General features: G+C 41.7%; 2 protein-coding genes across 4 annotated transcripts in view; both read left to right on the plus strand.

The window, feature by feature from the left end:
• DSE (dermatan sulfate epimerase) overlaps positions 1-4,101 on the plus strand; it is a 36,322-nt gene extending 32,221 nt beyond the window's left edge. For all 3 annotated transcript variants that reach the window (XM_061366165.1, XM_061366166.1, XM_061366167.1), the window contains one exon: positions 1,076-4,101. In XM_061366165.1, the coding sequence (XP_061222149.1) occupies positions 1,076-2,837 (1,762 nt within the window). In that variant the 3' untranslated portion in view covers positions 2,838-4,101. The remainder of the gene's footprint in view (positions 1-1,075) is intronic.
• Positions 4,102-11,749: 7,648 nt separating this feature from the next.
• Positions 11,750-15,383, plus strand: LOC133219121 (calcium homeostasis modulator protein 6-like). The gene is given in 3 exon segments (XM_061366198.1): positions 11,750-12,294; positions 14,065-14,425; positions 14,428-15,383. Coding segments are annotated over 3 exon segments (948 nt in total). The 5' UTR covers positions 11,750-11,760; the 3' UTR covers positions 14,481-15,383.
• Positions 15,384-15,928: the final 545 nt, after the last annotated feature.

Here is a 15,928-nt window from a genome sequence, read left to right on the forward strand (position 1 = left end):
AATTGCCTTTCCCTGCTCTGCAGCGTTGCTCTTGTGGTGGACATGTCCATTTGAATTAGAGTCTCAGGTAAGAGGTCTGGTTTTGGGGGAATCTCCATCAAGGAGCACTAGATACAGAGCAGGCCCTCGTACTGGTTGGAATTACCCAAAGCCTTCTGCAGGACATGAGCTGTGATTGTCTAGGTCCTGTCAGAGGCTCCTGGTTAGCTGTAGAGAGGATGTAGAGATGAACCATCTAACAGAAATATTACTGAGCTTAATGATGGTTTTGTTTATTTTGGTTGCTTAAAAAGAATGCCAGAAGGTTAGGCTTTGTTTTCCGTGGTTGTTTTGAGCTTTTGATTATTAAGTCCTATAGATAAAATAAAACAGAAATTATAAGCCATGTAACCTTTTGTGGAATTAAAACTTCATTTTAAACCAAATGTCTTGTATCTTACAATTTACACAAGAAAGCCATGCAAGTTTTATTTCAGCTTAGTTGAAGAAGGAAACTAACATACAGTAAGTGATATAAATCATAATAGTTTATCCTTTAAAATGCCTGTTCATCAATTTTTAGTTTATTGCTAATTCTGTTTGGAGACTCTGCACTTCTATAATCATCAACTTGGGGAAACAGGTAATCTGCTTCTCTTGGCTAAATAGTCAAAAAATAGGTGCAAATGTTGATGTCTAGTGCAAAATAAACAGTGTCTGCAGCCTGGTCCTAATGTACATTTTTAAAGATTTGTATTGCACTCAGTAGCTTTATGATATAAGACAAAATGTAGCTAGTTTAAAATTAGTGGTACTCTTATTTTCGGACTGCAGGAGGGTTGCTTGGTTTAAATGTGGAGCAGATGCGTTCAGCTATTTTTGTGTAAAAAGCACAACACAAATTTGCATAGGGATTACTATGATAAATACCATTACAACTATATGATTAGTTCACTCAGGAAGCACATGTGTAGCCTTTATACTGTTAGCTTTCTCCTTGATGTAAATGTCAAATTAGTTTTTTAATTTAGTACAAGTGCTGATAATGGAACTCGTCAAGTGATTTTTAAACCCATTTTCCTTGTCTTTTTGGTAGGTATGATGCAAGCTTGCGCTCTATACCTCCACCAGACTACGGGGTTCCTAAGCTGCATTATTTTGAGGACTGGGGAGTAGTAACCTATGGAAGTGCTTTGCCAGCTGAAATCAACAGGCCTTTCCTTTCCTTCAAGTCAGGAAAGCTGGGAGGACGTGCAATATATGACATTGTTCATAAGAACAAGTACAAAGAGTGGATCAGGGGGTGGAGGAACTTCAATGCCGGCCATGAACACCCAGACCAGAACTCCTTTACTTTTGCTCCCAATGGTGTACCTTTCATAACAGAAGCCCTGTATGGGCCAAAATATACTTTTTTTAATAATGTGTTGATGTTTTCTCCTGCCGTGTCCAAGAGCTGCTTCTCCCCATGGGAAGGGCAGATTACAGAAGACTGTTCCTCAAAGTGGCTTAAATATAAACATGACTTGGCTGGTGACTGTCAGGGACGAGTGGTTGCCGCCATGGAAAGAAGCGGAGTGGTGTTTATCAAGGGAGAAGGAGTGGGTGCATACAATCCTAAACTGAAGCTGAGAAAATTGCAAAGAAACCTCATACTTCTCCATCCCCAGCTTCTTTTGCTAGTGGACCAAATCCATCTAGAAGATGACAGTCCCCTGGAGGCAGCAACCAGTTTCTTCCACAATGTGGATGTGCCTTTTGAAGAAACAGTTGTTGACGATGTCCATGGGGCTTTTATTAGGCAACGTGATGGCATATATAAGATGTACTGGATGGATGACACTGGCCACAGTGAGAAAGCTACAATTGCCTCAAGGATGTATCCTCGAGGCTACCCTTACAATGGGACAAACTATGTGAATGTAACAACCCTCTTGCGGCATCCCATCACAAGAGCTATTTACCTTTTCATTGGGCCCTCTGTTGATGTGCAGAGTTTCACTGTCCGTGGAGACTCCCCACAGCTGGATGTTTTCGTTACCACCAGTGAGCATGCCTACTCAATGTACCTGTGGCCTGTTGAGGATGGGTCCCGCTCTGCCTTTGCACAGGTTATCGCAGACAGACAGAAAATTGTCTTTGACCGAGCCTCTGCCATTAGGAGCTCTGCAGTGCCAGAAGTGAAGGACTACATAGGGATTGTGGAGAGGAACCTGCAGCATTTTAAGCCTGTTTTCCAGCAGCTTGAGAAGCAGATTTTGTCTCGTGTACGTAACACGGCTAGCTTTAGGAAGACTGCTGAGCGCCTGCTGAGGTTTTCAGATAAGAGACAGACGGAGGAGGCCATTGACAGGATATTTGCAATCTCACAGAAGCAGCAGCAGCAACATGGCAGAGCAAAGAAAAACAGAAAGGTAGCCAAAGGCTACAAATTTGTTGATGCCGTTCCTGACATTTTTGCACAAATTGAGGTAAATGAAAGAAAAGTGCGACAAAAGGCACAGACTCAAGCACAAAAAGAGTTGCCTATAGATGAAGATGAGGAAATGAAAGATCTTCTGGATTTTGCAGATATCACTTATGTGAAGCACAAAACTGGGGTGTCAATCAAAAGCCGATCAGGGCTAGCACAGATGGTGACAACTGCTCGAAGTAGTGCCCCATCAATATCAGCTTCTTATACCCGTCTCTTTCTAATCCTCAACATTGCAATTTTTTTTGTCATGTTAGCGATGCAGCTCACATATTTTCAGAAGGCCAAGAGACTGCATGGCCAAAGATGTCTGTATGCAATACTTTTAGTAGACAGCTGTATATTATTGTGGCTGTATTCTTCCTGTTCTCAGTCACAATGTTAGCAGAAGACCTCTACTAGTCGACCAGTTTATGGTCATATATGTCTATGCAAAACCATTAACCCTAATAGGGCCAAAGTTTATCTTCTTATTTCTGAAACATTCCAAAAACAGCTGAGGGAAGGTTGGTTTCAGACCAGAAGGGATGGAAGAATAGGACAAGCAATGAATATCTCAGAAGACTAAGTACTTATTAAGTACTCCTCTTTTGTGTTTTGAGTCAGGATTTGCATCTGAGGGGATGTTGTGCTTTTTTCATCAGAGTTCAGTAATGTAAAGACGTAATTAATTTTTTTATGAGGAGAGCCCTCTTACTAGATTTGTTTCTAAGGGCTTTTTTATACAGAACTGGGTTTGCATTTAGTGAGTTTTCATTTCAGGCTGCTATGGATGTCTCTGGACGTTCTCATAAGAAAAGGACATTCAAACACAAGTATACAAGGCAGACCTTAGCAGTAGACTCAATTTCTCACTGCCAAACCAAAGAACGCTTCAATATGGGACATTCCTGTATAATTATTGCAGACTCTTACATCATGTCATCTCTTCCATGCTTTACTATCTGGGACGGTGGGAAAAGGCAGTTGTGTCAGTACTTGCCAGGTGAAAGGCACAACAGTAGTAGGCAGTAGCAGAAGGCAAATATATGGCTAATGCAAAGTATAAAGGAACAAAATTCTCAGGAAAAAAAACGCAACCTTTTATCTTTCAGTAGACTGTAGAAGGATAAATGCTGTAGGGTCTGTCCTCAACTTTACAAAGCAGCATTTCACAAAAGGTTTCTGTAGTTTGAAGAACATCTTAGTAGGGAAAAAAATGTCCTAGATCACTGCCCATCAATATGCAATTGTAAAAATACAAACAAAAACCAAAGCGATCCTGTGGTAACCTCGGCAATTGCAGTATGGAAAAAGAGGTATTAAGGAAGTATTTAATGTCTTTTTGCTGTTCACATGACCAAAACCAGAGGACAGTTAAAATTGTGTGAACAGCCTGTTCTCTATAAAGCACCAGCAAGGGTTCTGCAAGCTATTAGTGGCCCCGGGTAAACTATTTGGGTATTAATGGTAAATAGAATCGTGGTTTATAACAAAAATAAGTTTGACATCTCCACATATATCCCCTTCTGTTCATTAAACTGATTTAAAAAAAACACACATAAGTATTTGAGAGAATGGAAGCTGTATGGAATTGGGGTATATCTGTATGTCTTTACAGAAAAACAATTCTTCCAGTACATTTGCTAAATAAAAACATTATAATTGTCTCTGTGGTTCTTTGATTAAAATATTTTCCAGCTACTGAGCCAGTTCTGAGCACTGTATGCACATACATAAGCCCTACTCCAGGTTCCAATGCCTGGATTTATCTAATGAAATTTGGTACATTTAATTTGAGCAAAGATTTAGAACCCTCATTGGTATCTGATCTATGCAGTCCGTGGAGAAAGAGGGCCTTCAGATAGCTATTTGGTCCACCTAAGATCTTGAATCATCTTTTCCCTAATTGCAAAAGGCATGTAGGGTGGTTAATCACCAATTTCATATCACCCACTTAATTGCTTAAGGTGAAGGGAGCTGAGGCTGGGAAAGGTCACCCAGTATATCTCTTATGTTTGTAGTATTACCTGCTGGAAGCATGACTAGATTGTGACAGGCTGTTTATCACTGGGAATCTTCTTGTTTCTGCCTTTGCACTGTGATGACATGAAAACAGGCAGAAATAGCAGTGGGGTTATGTTCAGTTTCAAAGGCACTGTTGGTTAGTTTTTCAATATTAGGTAATACTAATTTTGAAATAGGTAATATTATTGTCAATTGAAAACCAAGATACAAGTACTATTGCAGTCCTGTATGGCCAGGCATATCCTTCCACTGGCAGCCAGTGCCATAAAATTGCCCCAGGATAATTCAGCGTTATTATGCCTTGTAAGCAAATTATCTATGCTTGTGTATCCATGTCCTCTTTGAGGACAAAGGAAAATAAAGAGCTGTAGTAGCTTTTAGCCTTTATCAGGCTAATGTCAACAGTGGAGTTAATACAAATACTTCACTTTATTTCACATCTATGCACATTTACACTGTTGTCTATTTGTTATTGCTTTGAGCAATCAGCTGTAGAAAACCAGCCTATACTCTAGAAAGCTTTTGAGAAATACCTGCATTTCTTGGTCTGCTTTGTAATGTGGCATCTGAATTCTAGTATGGGATTTGTGTAGTTATCAAATGAAACTGCAGAATTGCAGAGATTAGAAAGCAAGGTGTGGTCATGCACATTAGGTCTCGTTTACACTACACTTCCCTGCACTATTTTAGCAATGCAAAAGGAAAAAGGTGGCTGCAAGAGCTGCCCATACTCACAGCCGGGTCTTAAAGCAGCTTCTAAAGCAGACCAGCATTCTGATGAATAATGTACATGTGGTGATGGGGTGAAGGGAAATTAAATGTCTGAACCAGTCTGTTCTCCTGAATGGGAGACCAGACCCATTTCAGCATGAAGTGGGAATCCAGGGGTTTTCCAGCCTGTGCTTGCACCTCATACTTTTCTGTTACAGATTTATGAGTTTCTTACATATGACTGTCATTACTGGCCATTCTAAATTGCACTTAGATAGATGTAACTTCAATTCAGATAGGGCAACTAAAGTTTGCTTCAACTAGCTATGAAGCCATAATTGTGCTGAGTATATTTCATATACAATATTAATCTTGTGTACTTTCTGACTTACTTTTTCCAGGCCAGAGCCCTTAAAGAGTCCATCTCCAATGGTTGTGCTTTGTTTCTGTTCTTTGCTGTCATTCTTCATGTCTCTCTCATTTAAAATTTGAAGTAAATGGAAGCATAGATGGTTCTATGCCATCAGCAACCAGCAACCCAGGCTGCTGGGTAGAAGTCTCTGTGTCACAAGGAATAAACAGTTCAAGCCCTCAGGTGGCAGCATACACTGAAAAATCTTGATCTGCCCTTGCTTTACTGGAAAGTGCTGTAAGGAAGAGCAGGTAAAAGGGTTCAGCTCAGATAGCCATACTGGCTGGTGGGAGGGCTGGAGAAGGCTGGTGTTCCTCAATGCCTGCTGACACAAGAGATGCCTTTGTGTCCTTTGTCTGAAATACAGGAGAGAAGCAGGCTCAGTGAGCCTTATGTCCATGGCAGAGGCACTTAGCACTAGTTTCATCTTTCTTGGTTATACCTAACTTTTGAAATGTGTCTGTATGGTACACAGTAGTGAAGTTAACTTTAATTCCCTTTTTTAAATGGAGTTACAACACTGAACTGTTTCTGGCACATGCCTCTGCTATTATTCTCCTTCTTTTTTGGTTTCTAAAAATGTTAGTATTATGCATCTCCAGCTGCAGGAAAAGATGGCTATCCTATAACTGGGTGTATGTAGATTGGTTCCTGTAGTCGTCCAAGACACCACAGACTTCATTCAATTTCTATTCAATAGCTGATGTTCAGTCGTGCATGCTTCATTTCAGGGCTGCAGTCTAAATTAGTCTAAAGTTAGTTCAGTGTATTCTGAGGAAACTGAATGGAAACTCAGCCCACAGGTAGCTGTGTATAAGTTTGAGGGTGAAATCTGGTTCTTAGATTTTTCAGTGATTTTTTTGAGTCCAGCTAAAAATCAGCTATGTATGTTATATACATCATTGTAACTAAGGAAGCAAAGGGAATGGAGCACGTATTACCTCATTTTTTAAAACTTGTAAGATCAAAGCTCTTTCTGAAGGATTATATTTCTGAAATACATCAAATTCTTCTCTTGGCCTATGTACTTTCCCCCAATGAAAAGTTTTTCTTCGTATTTGAAAGCATATAGTGATTGGAAAATAGTTGTATTTCTGCACTGGGGCATTTTCACCAACTGGAGATGGGGGAAAGGGGCATACTACCATGAAATGCAGAACTAGTTAATCAGTTAAAGTTTAAAAAGAGGAAGGATTAATTGAATGATAAGTACAGAGCATAGTTTGTAGCATATGATCAGGCAGCATGAGGACACACACACAAAAGGTGTGGAACAGAATAAAATCCCAGCTATTCAACAATTCCAAGACAGCAAGATATGATGGCATAACCTGAAGAAAGCAAGAACACGTAGAATGCAAAACATTTATAATAAAAGTATAGACATATTTGGGGCTTAACGTGCAAAAGTAATTTGCAAAGTAATTTTATGGCATTTCATTTTCCATAGCTAGTGAGGAAGAGTGAGCTTTGTTTTCTTAAAACTGACTAGTTGTTTACCCAGGGTGATTTACCTGATTTCGAATGAGTTAACTCTATAATCTGCCTCACTAAGGCTCCTTAATTTCATCATAACACCTGACAACTTCTACCTTTCTAATCCTAGGAAAATATCATATATTTTCTTACAAATTCAGCAAATATTTTTCACTTCATCCACAAGCAACACTTTAAGAATCACACAGACTTATTTATGGCATGCATAGATTGAACATTAGTCTAGGTTGACCAGTAAAGCCCTCACACTGCTGGTTGCTGTAGGACACTTGGGCTGGGTTACAGGACCCTCCCTGTTCAGGAATGAGACCTGTAGTGGACCTGTAGTGTTAAAAGAGCAGCAATAAATTACAGCAAGAGGAAAAACTGTGTAGTTGGCTTGTGTGACTCTGCACAACGGCTCACCCATCAGAGCCCCCTTCAGAGCTACAGTTGGTTTTGCAGACCTGATTCCTTCCTACCCATTAAAACCTGCTTTCAAAAAACTGCAAATAAATGTAATGCCTTAGAATAGCAGTATAACGTACATAAATGCCTGTAAGCTGTACGTGCACAGTCACGGTGCTATTTCTTTGGCTGCTGCTCTGCTAAGTGTTAGTACTACTCATGATTTATGTGGTGCCGCTGAGCTGAGTGGCACTTCACAAACATGTGAAAAGACTGGTTCAACCATAAAGTCAGAACAACTCCCTTGGTTTCACAAACTGAGGGAACGGGCCTCCAGGGGAGGTCAGTCCACCTGGAAGGTAGGTGCAGATCTCCTTGCGGACAACACACCCACTGGTTAGTACTGATTTCAGCTGGAATGAGACAAAAGGCATTACAAGAATTTTCCTAGAATAAAATGACTTTTCTGTATGTCTTTCTGAACTGGGAAGAGAGAAATGCAGCTTACAGCTCTTCCACTTGAGCGAGCAAAGGCAGTTGTTATAAAAAGAAAACCAGTGCTGAGGTGCTCTTTTCTATTGTATCCACACATGAATAAGATTTTAAATTAATAGCGTGAAGAGGAAGTTGAGCGTAACAATAATAATTGCAGGAATTTGGGGCAGGATGGGCCTTGGTCAGAGCTGCTAGAAAGAGAATGATTTGTAGAAAAACAAAACCTGCCTTTTGCTATCCCAAACAAATAGCTGATGTCTCCCAGCAAAAAAATAAATAACCAAATGTAAGGACTTACTAACATGACTAAACCAAGATCTACTCAACAGGTATTGGCAAAGCCCCCAAGCATGCATGCACACAGACACACAGGCTGCGTTTAAGACCAGTATTCTGCATCTGATACAACCACAGAACTAGTTAGATAACAGCTTTTTCTACATAGAAAACGCTTAAGAATCATTGAGCTGCAAATGAAAGGATAGAAATGGAAACATTAAGGAGAAACTTGATTAAATATTAAACAAGTCAATTTGGTTTCAGCTGATTCTTTCATTTCAATAAAGTATATTTCAAAATGAAAAGATCTTTTGAATAACAAAAATAGTCATTCTGTTCCAAAAATGTTCATGTTTTTCATTCTGACATTGTTTTCATCTCCCATGGAAGGCAGGACATTTATTGCAAATCAAGGCAAAACCAACCATTAAATTGGAATTCTCTGTTCTTTAACAAAATACTGTTTTTTGAACGCTTTCCAGTTAATGCTTTACAGCTGTTGCAGTGAGACAAGGGTTAATTTAAATGGCAAGAAAGAGCTGCCCTGGGGCAGTAGTGCTCTGAGGTGAGCAGTGTCAAAAGTACCCAGGTGTAGGGCTCCACACCTCCTGCCTTTCCAGCTCTTACTGCACAGGGCATCCTCCAGCCCCCGGGTACAGAGGCTGCCCAAAGGCTAGGCTCACCCCAGCCACCGCTGGGCCCCACTCAGCTCCTAGCACAGCTACTCCCCCACTTACCAACCAGGGTGGCCTCTTTTCCCTCTCCCACCTCTTCCTGTGAGTATTTACTGGAAATATTTTTGCTTGGAGAGGAGGATTAATCCTTTTCCACACAGAGCTCCCCTCCCTTTTTCCAGGAAGCTTGATCCTGAAATCACATTTTATTACAGATAAATAAAACACTGCTAAAATTAGGCTCAGAAAGAGAAGTAGCAGGGTTTCTTGGCTGTACTCTTTCCCCTGTGTGGTCGTTATCTGCTCCAGATAGGGAGCTGCTGCTGGTCATTAGGTTCCCTTGTTAAACCAGTGGTTCTCAGAGGCAGCCTATGTTCCTACCTCCGTGATGAGGTGCCTTTGCAGTGATTTCACCTTGCTTCTGTTGTTTCTGCCATCCCCACATCTGCTAAAACTTTTTCAGACATGGTGAATTCTGGTTTCAAGGTATGCTACCCACTGCCTCTAGCTGTCTCTAGGTAAAAATCAAGGCAACAATGTTTGCCAATAATACGAAGTTTTTCTGGATATTTAAAAACAAGCCTCTGCTTTAAAGAGCTGCAGGTATACTTCCTTTGACTGACTGTCCAGAAAGCAAAATGGCAGGTGAAATGCAGTATAGAGTAAGTGGTGTTCAAAGTAAAAACAAATTCTGCCTTCAGGCATGTATTAATAGACTCAGAGCTGACTCAGATTGCCTCCTTATATCCAATCTAAACTTCCTTCCCCTGTTTAAGTTTTAACCCACTACCCCTTGTCCTATCACTACAGTCCCTAATGAAGAGTCCCTCCCCAGCACCCCTATAGGCCCCCTGGAAGGCTGCTATGAGGTCTCCACGCAGCCTTCTCAGGCTGAACAGCCCCAACTTTCTCATCCGATCTTCATATGGGAGGTGCTCCAGTCCCCTGATCATCCTTGTGGCCCTCCTCTGGACTTGTTCCAACAGATCCATGTCCTTTTTATGTTGAGGACACCAGAACTGTACACAATACCCCAGGTGAGGTCTCATGAGAGCAGAATAAAGGGGCAGGATCACCTCCTTCGACCTGATGGTCACACTCCTTTTGATGCAGCCCAGGTTTTGGTTAGCTTTTTGGGCTGCAAGCGCACACTGAAGCCGGCTCATGTTCGTTTTCTCATCGACCAGCACCCCAAAGTCCTTCTCCGCAGGGCTGCTCTGAATCTCTTCTCTGCCCAGCCTGTAGCTGTGCCTGGGATTGCTCCGACCCAGGTGTAGGACCTTGCACTTGGCATGGTTAAACTTCATGAGGTTGGCATCAGCCCACCTCACAAGCGTGTCAAGGTCCCTCTGGATGGCATTCCTTCCCTCCAGCATATCAACTGAACCACACAGCTTGGTGTCATCGGCAAACTTGCTGAGGGCGCACTCAATCCCACTGTCCATGTCAGCGAGAAAGATGTTGAACAAGAGCAGTCCCAACACCGATCCCTGAGGGTCACCACTCGTAACTGGTCTCCAGCTGGACATTGAGCCATTGACCACAACTCTTTGTGTGCAGCCATCCAGCCAGTTCTTTATTTACCAAGTGGTCCACCTATCAAATTGGTATCAAATTGATGTCAAATTGATGCACCCAGTCAGGCCAGAGAACTCCTGATTCATGCAAGAGGCAGGTGATTTTGACTCTAAAATCCCAGATAAGTGGCAGAGAAGATGACAGTGGCCACCAACTCCCAGTCCAGCTGCACATCTGGGTGTCACTAAGCATGTGATGACAGTAAACTACCACACTGCCTACATCATCTCAGAGAACTTCAGCCACATGGCTGTGAGCAACTAAGAAAGCTTCAACTTCCTTAATTCTGAGTGCCAGTTCACCTCATCTAGATTTAGACATGGCAAACCTAAGCTGGGAGCTCCCCCAGTGCATGATTGAAACCTATTGACTCTGAGAGCAAATATTTCTCAGGCAGCCCAGTGTTCCAAGCCCAGGAATCCCTTCCAGATATTTGTTGTACATTTTGCAAGCCTTCCACTTCATGCCATCTGCTTAGTTTCTGATGATTCTGGGTGGGATTTTTTTTCTGGCCCACAAAGCTGTCACTGCCTGCTATGGAGGAGGGAGCCCAAAGTCAGATCCCTGGCAAATGGCACCCTGGTAGCTGGAGCTTCAGTGGAAACTACTTGCTGTGTGCACTGACTAATTTGCTCTAACTACTTTAAAAATATTAACTGCTTACCTTGAGAAATTAACATGATTATAGTTGGCTTTCCTTCCATAAGAGAACAAGACATACTCTATCGCTAATAGTAAGGCAGGATAAAAAAACTGTGCACGGTTCTGGGTGTTTTTCTTACATTTTATTCACAGTAAATCTGTTGCCTCACTGAAAATCTTCCCTAAAAAATGATAAGGCTTAATCCATTGCTACTTACAATGCATGGTGTGGACAAATACAAACTATTTTTATGGAAGCAAAGACAAATCTTTGTTGTTTTGATGTTGATTACTGGGGGGAGGTTCCACTGTGGTCTCCACTTAGAATCATAGAATCACAGAATCATGGAATGGTTAGGGTTGGAAAGGACCTGTATCTGTGCCTGGGATTGCCCCGACCCAGGTATAGGGCCTTGCACTTCAGTTTGTCAAACTTCATGTCCCTGACAATGTGCAGCGAGCCTTTTCTGTTTCCTCTAAGAGTTGCTTCATGACTCACTCATTGCATCACCACAGAAAGTGACAACTCTGCAAGCTTCTCTAAACTGGGGTTGGCTTCAGGATGGCTTTATCTTTCTGTTTTCTGACCAACATTTCACTCTTCTCAGAATAAGGGAAGGCAGAACATGAACACCTTACACAAGGTGCTGGATTTCTGCATCCACCACCAGACCGTTCTGGGTTACAGCATTGTGTCCCTGCTGACAGCTGCTATTGAGTACATCTTCTTGACTGTGGTGTTCAAGTGCCCCTGCAATTCTGGGAACATGCTGTATGGCTCTGTCTTCCTCATAGTGCCTGCCTTCATCCTCTTCCTGCTCGGCTACATGATGAACTCCAGGATGTGGCAAGTGCTGACTGGCATCTGCACTCCGGAGAAGAGCTGCAGCTGCAGCCCCTGGGGAACCTGTGCTGGCTGCTTCTGCGTGCTGCTACAGGTGACAGCCAGAGCTGTGGTGGCTCCCCTCACCTGGCTCGCAGTGGCCCTGCTCAGAGCCAGTTTCTATGAGTGCATGGCCAGTGGGAGCAGCCTGATAAAGAACCTCATGTGTAAAGATAAAGGAGCAGAGTGCCACGAGATGCTGGTCAAAATACCCTGTGATGAGAAGTTATCGGAGAAGATATCAAGTGAATTCCTCAGCCTTCAGGCACAGTCCCAGGTAAAGCCTTGCCGCTCTGCTCTTCATTCTATGGGCTCCAACCCTGGCCTCTCAATGTGTGTTGTACACAGTCCCCCTCTCTCACGCTGTATAATTATTAAAGGTACACAATTTGCAAAAACTCATTGGCAACAAAACACTACCAGAAAAGTAATAGGTGAGTACTTGTGCTATTTATTGGCTTCGGGTGTTTGCATGGCAGTTGTTTGGCACTGCAGTTTACAAAACCTCTTTCAAAGCCGGTCAGGCAACCAGTCTAGACACCAGAACTTTGCACAGCAAGTTTTCTTCTCATTTAACTTAGGCATGGTGCCAGTTCGTCTCTTTTTCCACTTCTCTAAATACCTCAAACTTCTGTAAGCATTCGTTAGCTGTTGCGGGGAAGCTGAAGTCACAAATAAAGAGGAAGCTGATGTCTCCTTGAAACAGACAACTGGCAAGTGAAACAAATGACAGCTTGACTACAAATTTCAGTGCTTGAACATATTAATAATTTCCTACAATGGTTAAAACAGGTATTTATCCTGTTAAAGTGTTCTTGTGCTGAAGGCAAGCTGCGTGATCAAAAAATCAGCACCTGTGGGTGGAATTATTTGTTTGAAGTGAAATGAAACCCCCAAATTTTGGCAGCACTCCAGTCTAATTTCTAGGTTTGTTTGTTCATTACCTATTAGAAAAATCAGGTTTTGTCACTTTTTCTCATCAGAATATTAAGGCTAGTTCCTGAAGTTAAGTTTGTAGGAGATTCTAAGTATTTGGATTTTTGTAAGTTCCTGTTTAGTACAAAAGCTTATTACAAAAATAAAAATGTTTACATTTAAAAAACCCACAATGAAAGTGTTTAAATTACCATATGTAGCATGCTTCTCCTCCAAGAAAAAGGTGGGAAAGGGGCAAACTCTATATGACGGAATTCAGAACGGAGCAAAATCAAGGAAGACTGACTGTAACTGGTGCTACAATGAAATCTAAAAGAAACCAGTCAAAAAAACCCAGAAAAAATGCGACACCACTTTTATTACTGACCAATATTTTTAATATCTGATCTACTTCCAATAAAATTAAGAACAATCAAGAGCACAACTCATTTTTCTTTAGCACTTAATGTTCTTCACTTGAAAAAAAAAAAAGCCTGAGGTGAAAGTGGATGCCTGGAGCTTCCAGCTAAGTACCACTGGGTACTGGAGGGACCAACATCTTCTAGGACACCCGTTTTAGTGGGGCCTCTGAGACTTACCTAGGGATGTTGAAATCATGCATGAAACAAGAATGAATTCCCATATTTGATAGTCAAATCCATGTCCTGCATACAAGCACACAGAACAGAAGGCTATTTTTTACAGGCTCAGATAGGAGGGAGAGCAGTTACTTTCCAAGAGCAGATAAAACACAGCCAGCAGGTGTAGTTCACAGCACCAGAGGTGAACAGAGTGATTCTACACCCTGTATACTATAAATCTGACTACAACTGCAGAAACTTCTGGTCAGTATCTTGCCTTTAAGGTTAAGAAAGCTGGATATAAATGGAGAATGAACTTCACCTTCTCTTTTCTTGGTATTCATCCTCAATCCAACAATCACCTCAGCAGTGCATAACCTTTTGAAAGGTTAGCTGAACTGTGTGCGTGGGATCCCCTCTTTCCTCAGCAAGAAGGCTGTTACAGGCACTCCAGGGTGGTTTTGCTGACAGTTTTCATGTCTGCTTCAATGTTGTTCTATACTCCTACATATGACTGTGCAAAACCACCAATAACACATCTGTTTTCACAGCTGATAGGATGGTTCCTGATTACCGCCATCATGACTGCGGCACTGATTGCGAAGTGTATCCGCCGCTGCTGCTCCCCATTTAGCTATCTTCAGCTCAAGTTCTGGAAAGCCTACTCAGAAAACGAATATGAGCTCTTTGAGGCCAAGGCTAAAGAGCATGCAAGCAAGCTGTCAGAAAGAAATGTGAACTGCTTTTTTGAAGTCACTGACCCAGCACCGTTTCAGACCCCCAGCAATGAAGACTGGCGGAAGATTTCGTTTTTGTATGCTTTTAATTCGCAAGAGCAGCATTACAGCATGCTACACAAGTATGTTAACACAAACAGAGGCAGAAACATCAGACTTGGGAAAGAAGATCAGATCCCACTGGTTTAGGATTTGTGAATGAAACAATTGCAAGTCAGTCAGGGTTTTAATGAAACAAATCTTTTGCAATACTGGCAATCTTTCAACCCTACTGATATGAGTCTTATTCTGTGCTCTTATTGAAATCTATGCAAATTTTATGCAAAAGCTAATAGTTGTAACCCTCAGCAGATTTGTTTAAAAACGCACATTGCTACTTTTGCTTAAGTACATTTAAATAAATACATCTGTCATGATGGGAGTTTTCATATATTGTTGTTCATTAATAACTGCACGTGCAAAATAATCATCATCCACAAAGATGTCAGCATGTACTATGTCAAATTATTACCAAACATCTTGGGGGCATTTGGCACCTGGACTGACAATACCAAGCCTTTGTACTTGGCAGTATCAAAAAGACAAAACGGAATGGAAGTTTTGGTGAGAAATTCATCTTAGTTTATTAGCTCTCGCTTGGCAACGTATCTTCGTGGGAGCTTAGTGCAAGCTCTAGACTAAAATACTTACTTTCAGTCAGTTGGTTTCTCAAGGCAAGGACTGTATTTTTTAAAACCTGGGAAGTAATCAGCACTTTGGAACCACCTGTGCATGTCAAAGGAATCCATCAGAATGATTTCAGCTGCTTATACTTTGATGATGCAAAAGAATTCCAACCAGTTCAGTTTTTATCTGAAAAGCTGTTTAGAGAGCACTCTAGAGGCGAGTCCGGACTCTTCCCAGAAATCTCTTTCTAGACAGTAAACTCTAACTTGGAAGCTATGCAGACAGACAGAGAGAAATACCATTAAGTTGTTTGTTACAGACATTTTCCAAAGAAAGAAGAAAGAAGGGAAGAGCCTATTTTTACTAGCTGAATGTAACTTGTTTGGAAACTTGATTCTTATTATAAACTGAAAATATAACACATAAAAGGAAAACAAGATCTAATTTTCTATGTAAAAAACAATTTTTTGTCACAGAGTCAGTGACTTGCTCAGTGCTCTTTCCCTTCTACGAAACCTGATGATAACAAGTGTCCAACTTGTTACTTGTGCCTCCAGAAAGCATAGTTCAGAAAATCATAGAATCATAGAATAGTTAGGGTTGGAAAGGACCTTAAGATCATCGAGTTCCAGCCCCCCTGCCACGGGCAGGGACACCTCGCTCTAAACCATATTACCCAAGGCCTCGTCCAACCTGGCCTTGAACACTGCCAGGGATGAAGCATTCACAACCTCCCTGAGCAACCCATTCCAGTGCCTCAGTACCCTAACAGGAAAGAATTTCCTCCTTATATCCAATCTAAACTTCCCCTGTTTAAGTTTTAACCCATTACCCCTTGTCCTATCACTACAGTCCCTAATGAAGAGTCCATCCCCAGCATCCCTATAAGCCCCCTTCAGATACTGGAAGGCTGCTATGAGGCCTCCACACAGCCTTCTCTTCTCCAGGCTGAACAGCCCTAACTTTCTCAGCCTGTCTTCATATGGGAGGTGCTCCATACCTCTCCTACTGA

Source organism: Neopsephotus bourkii, unplaced genomic scaffold (genome assembly GCF_033783945.1).
Source record: "Neopsephotus bourkii isolate Nb327-2 ecotype Australia unplaced genomic scaffold, CSIRO-AGI_Nbou_v1 NB_1314, whole genome shotgun sequence".
NCBI lineage: Eukaryota > Metazoa > Chordata > Aves > Psittaciformes > Psittacidae > Neopsephotus > Neopsephotus bourkii.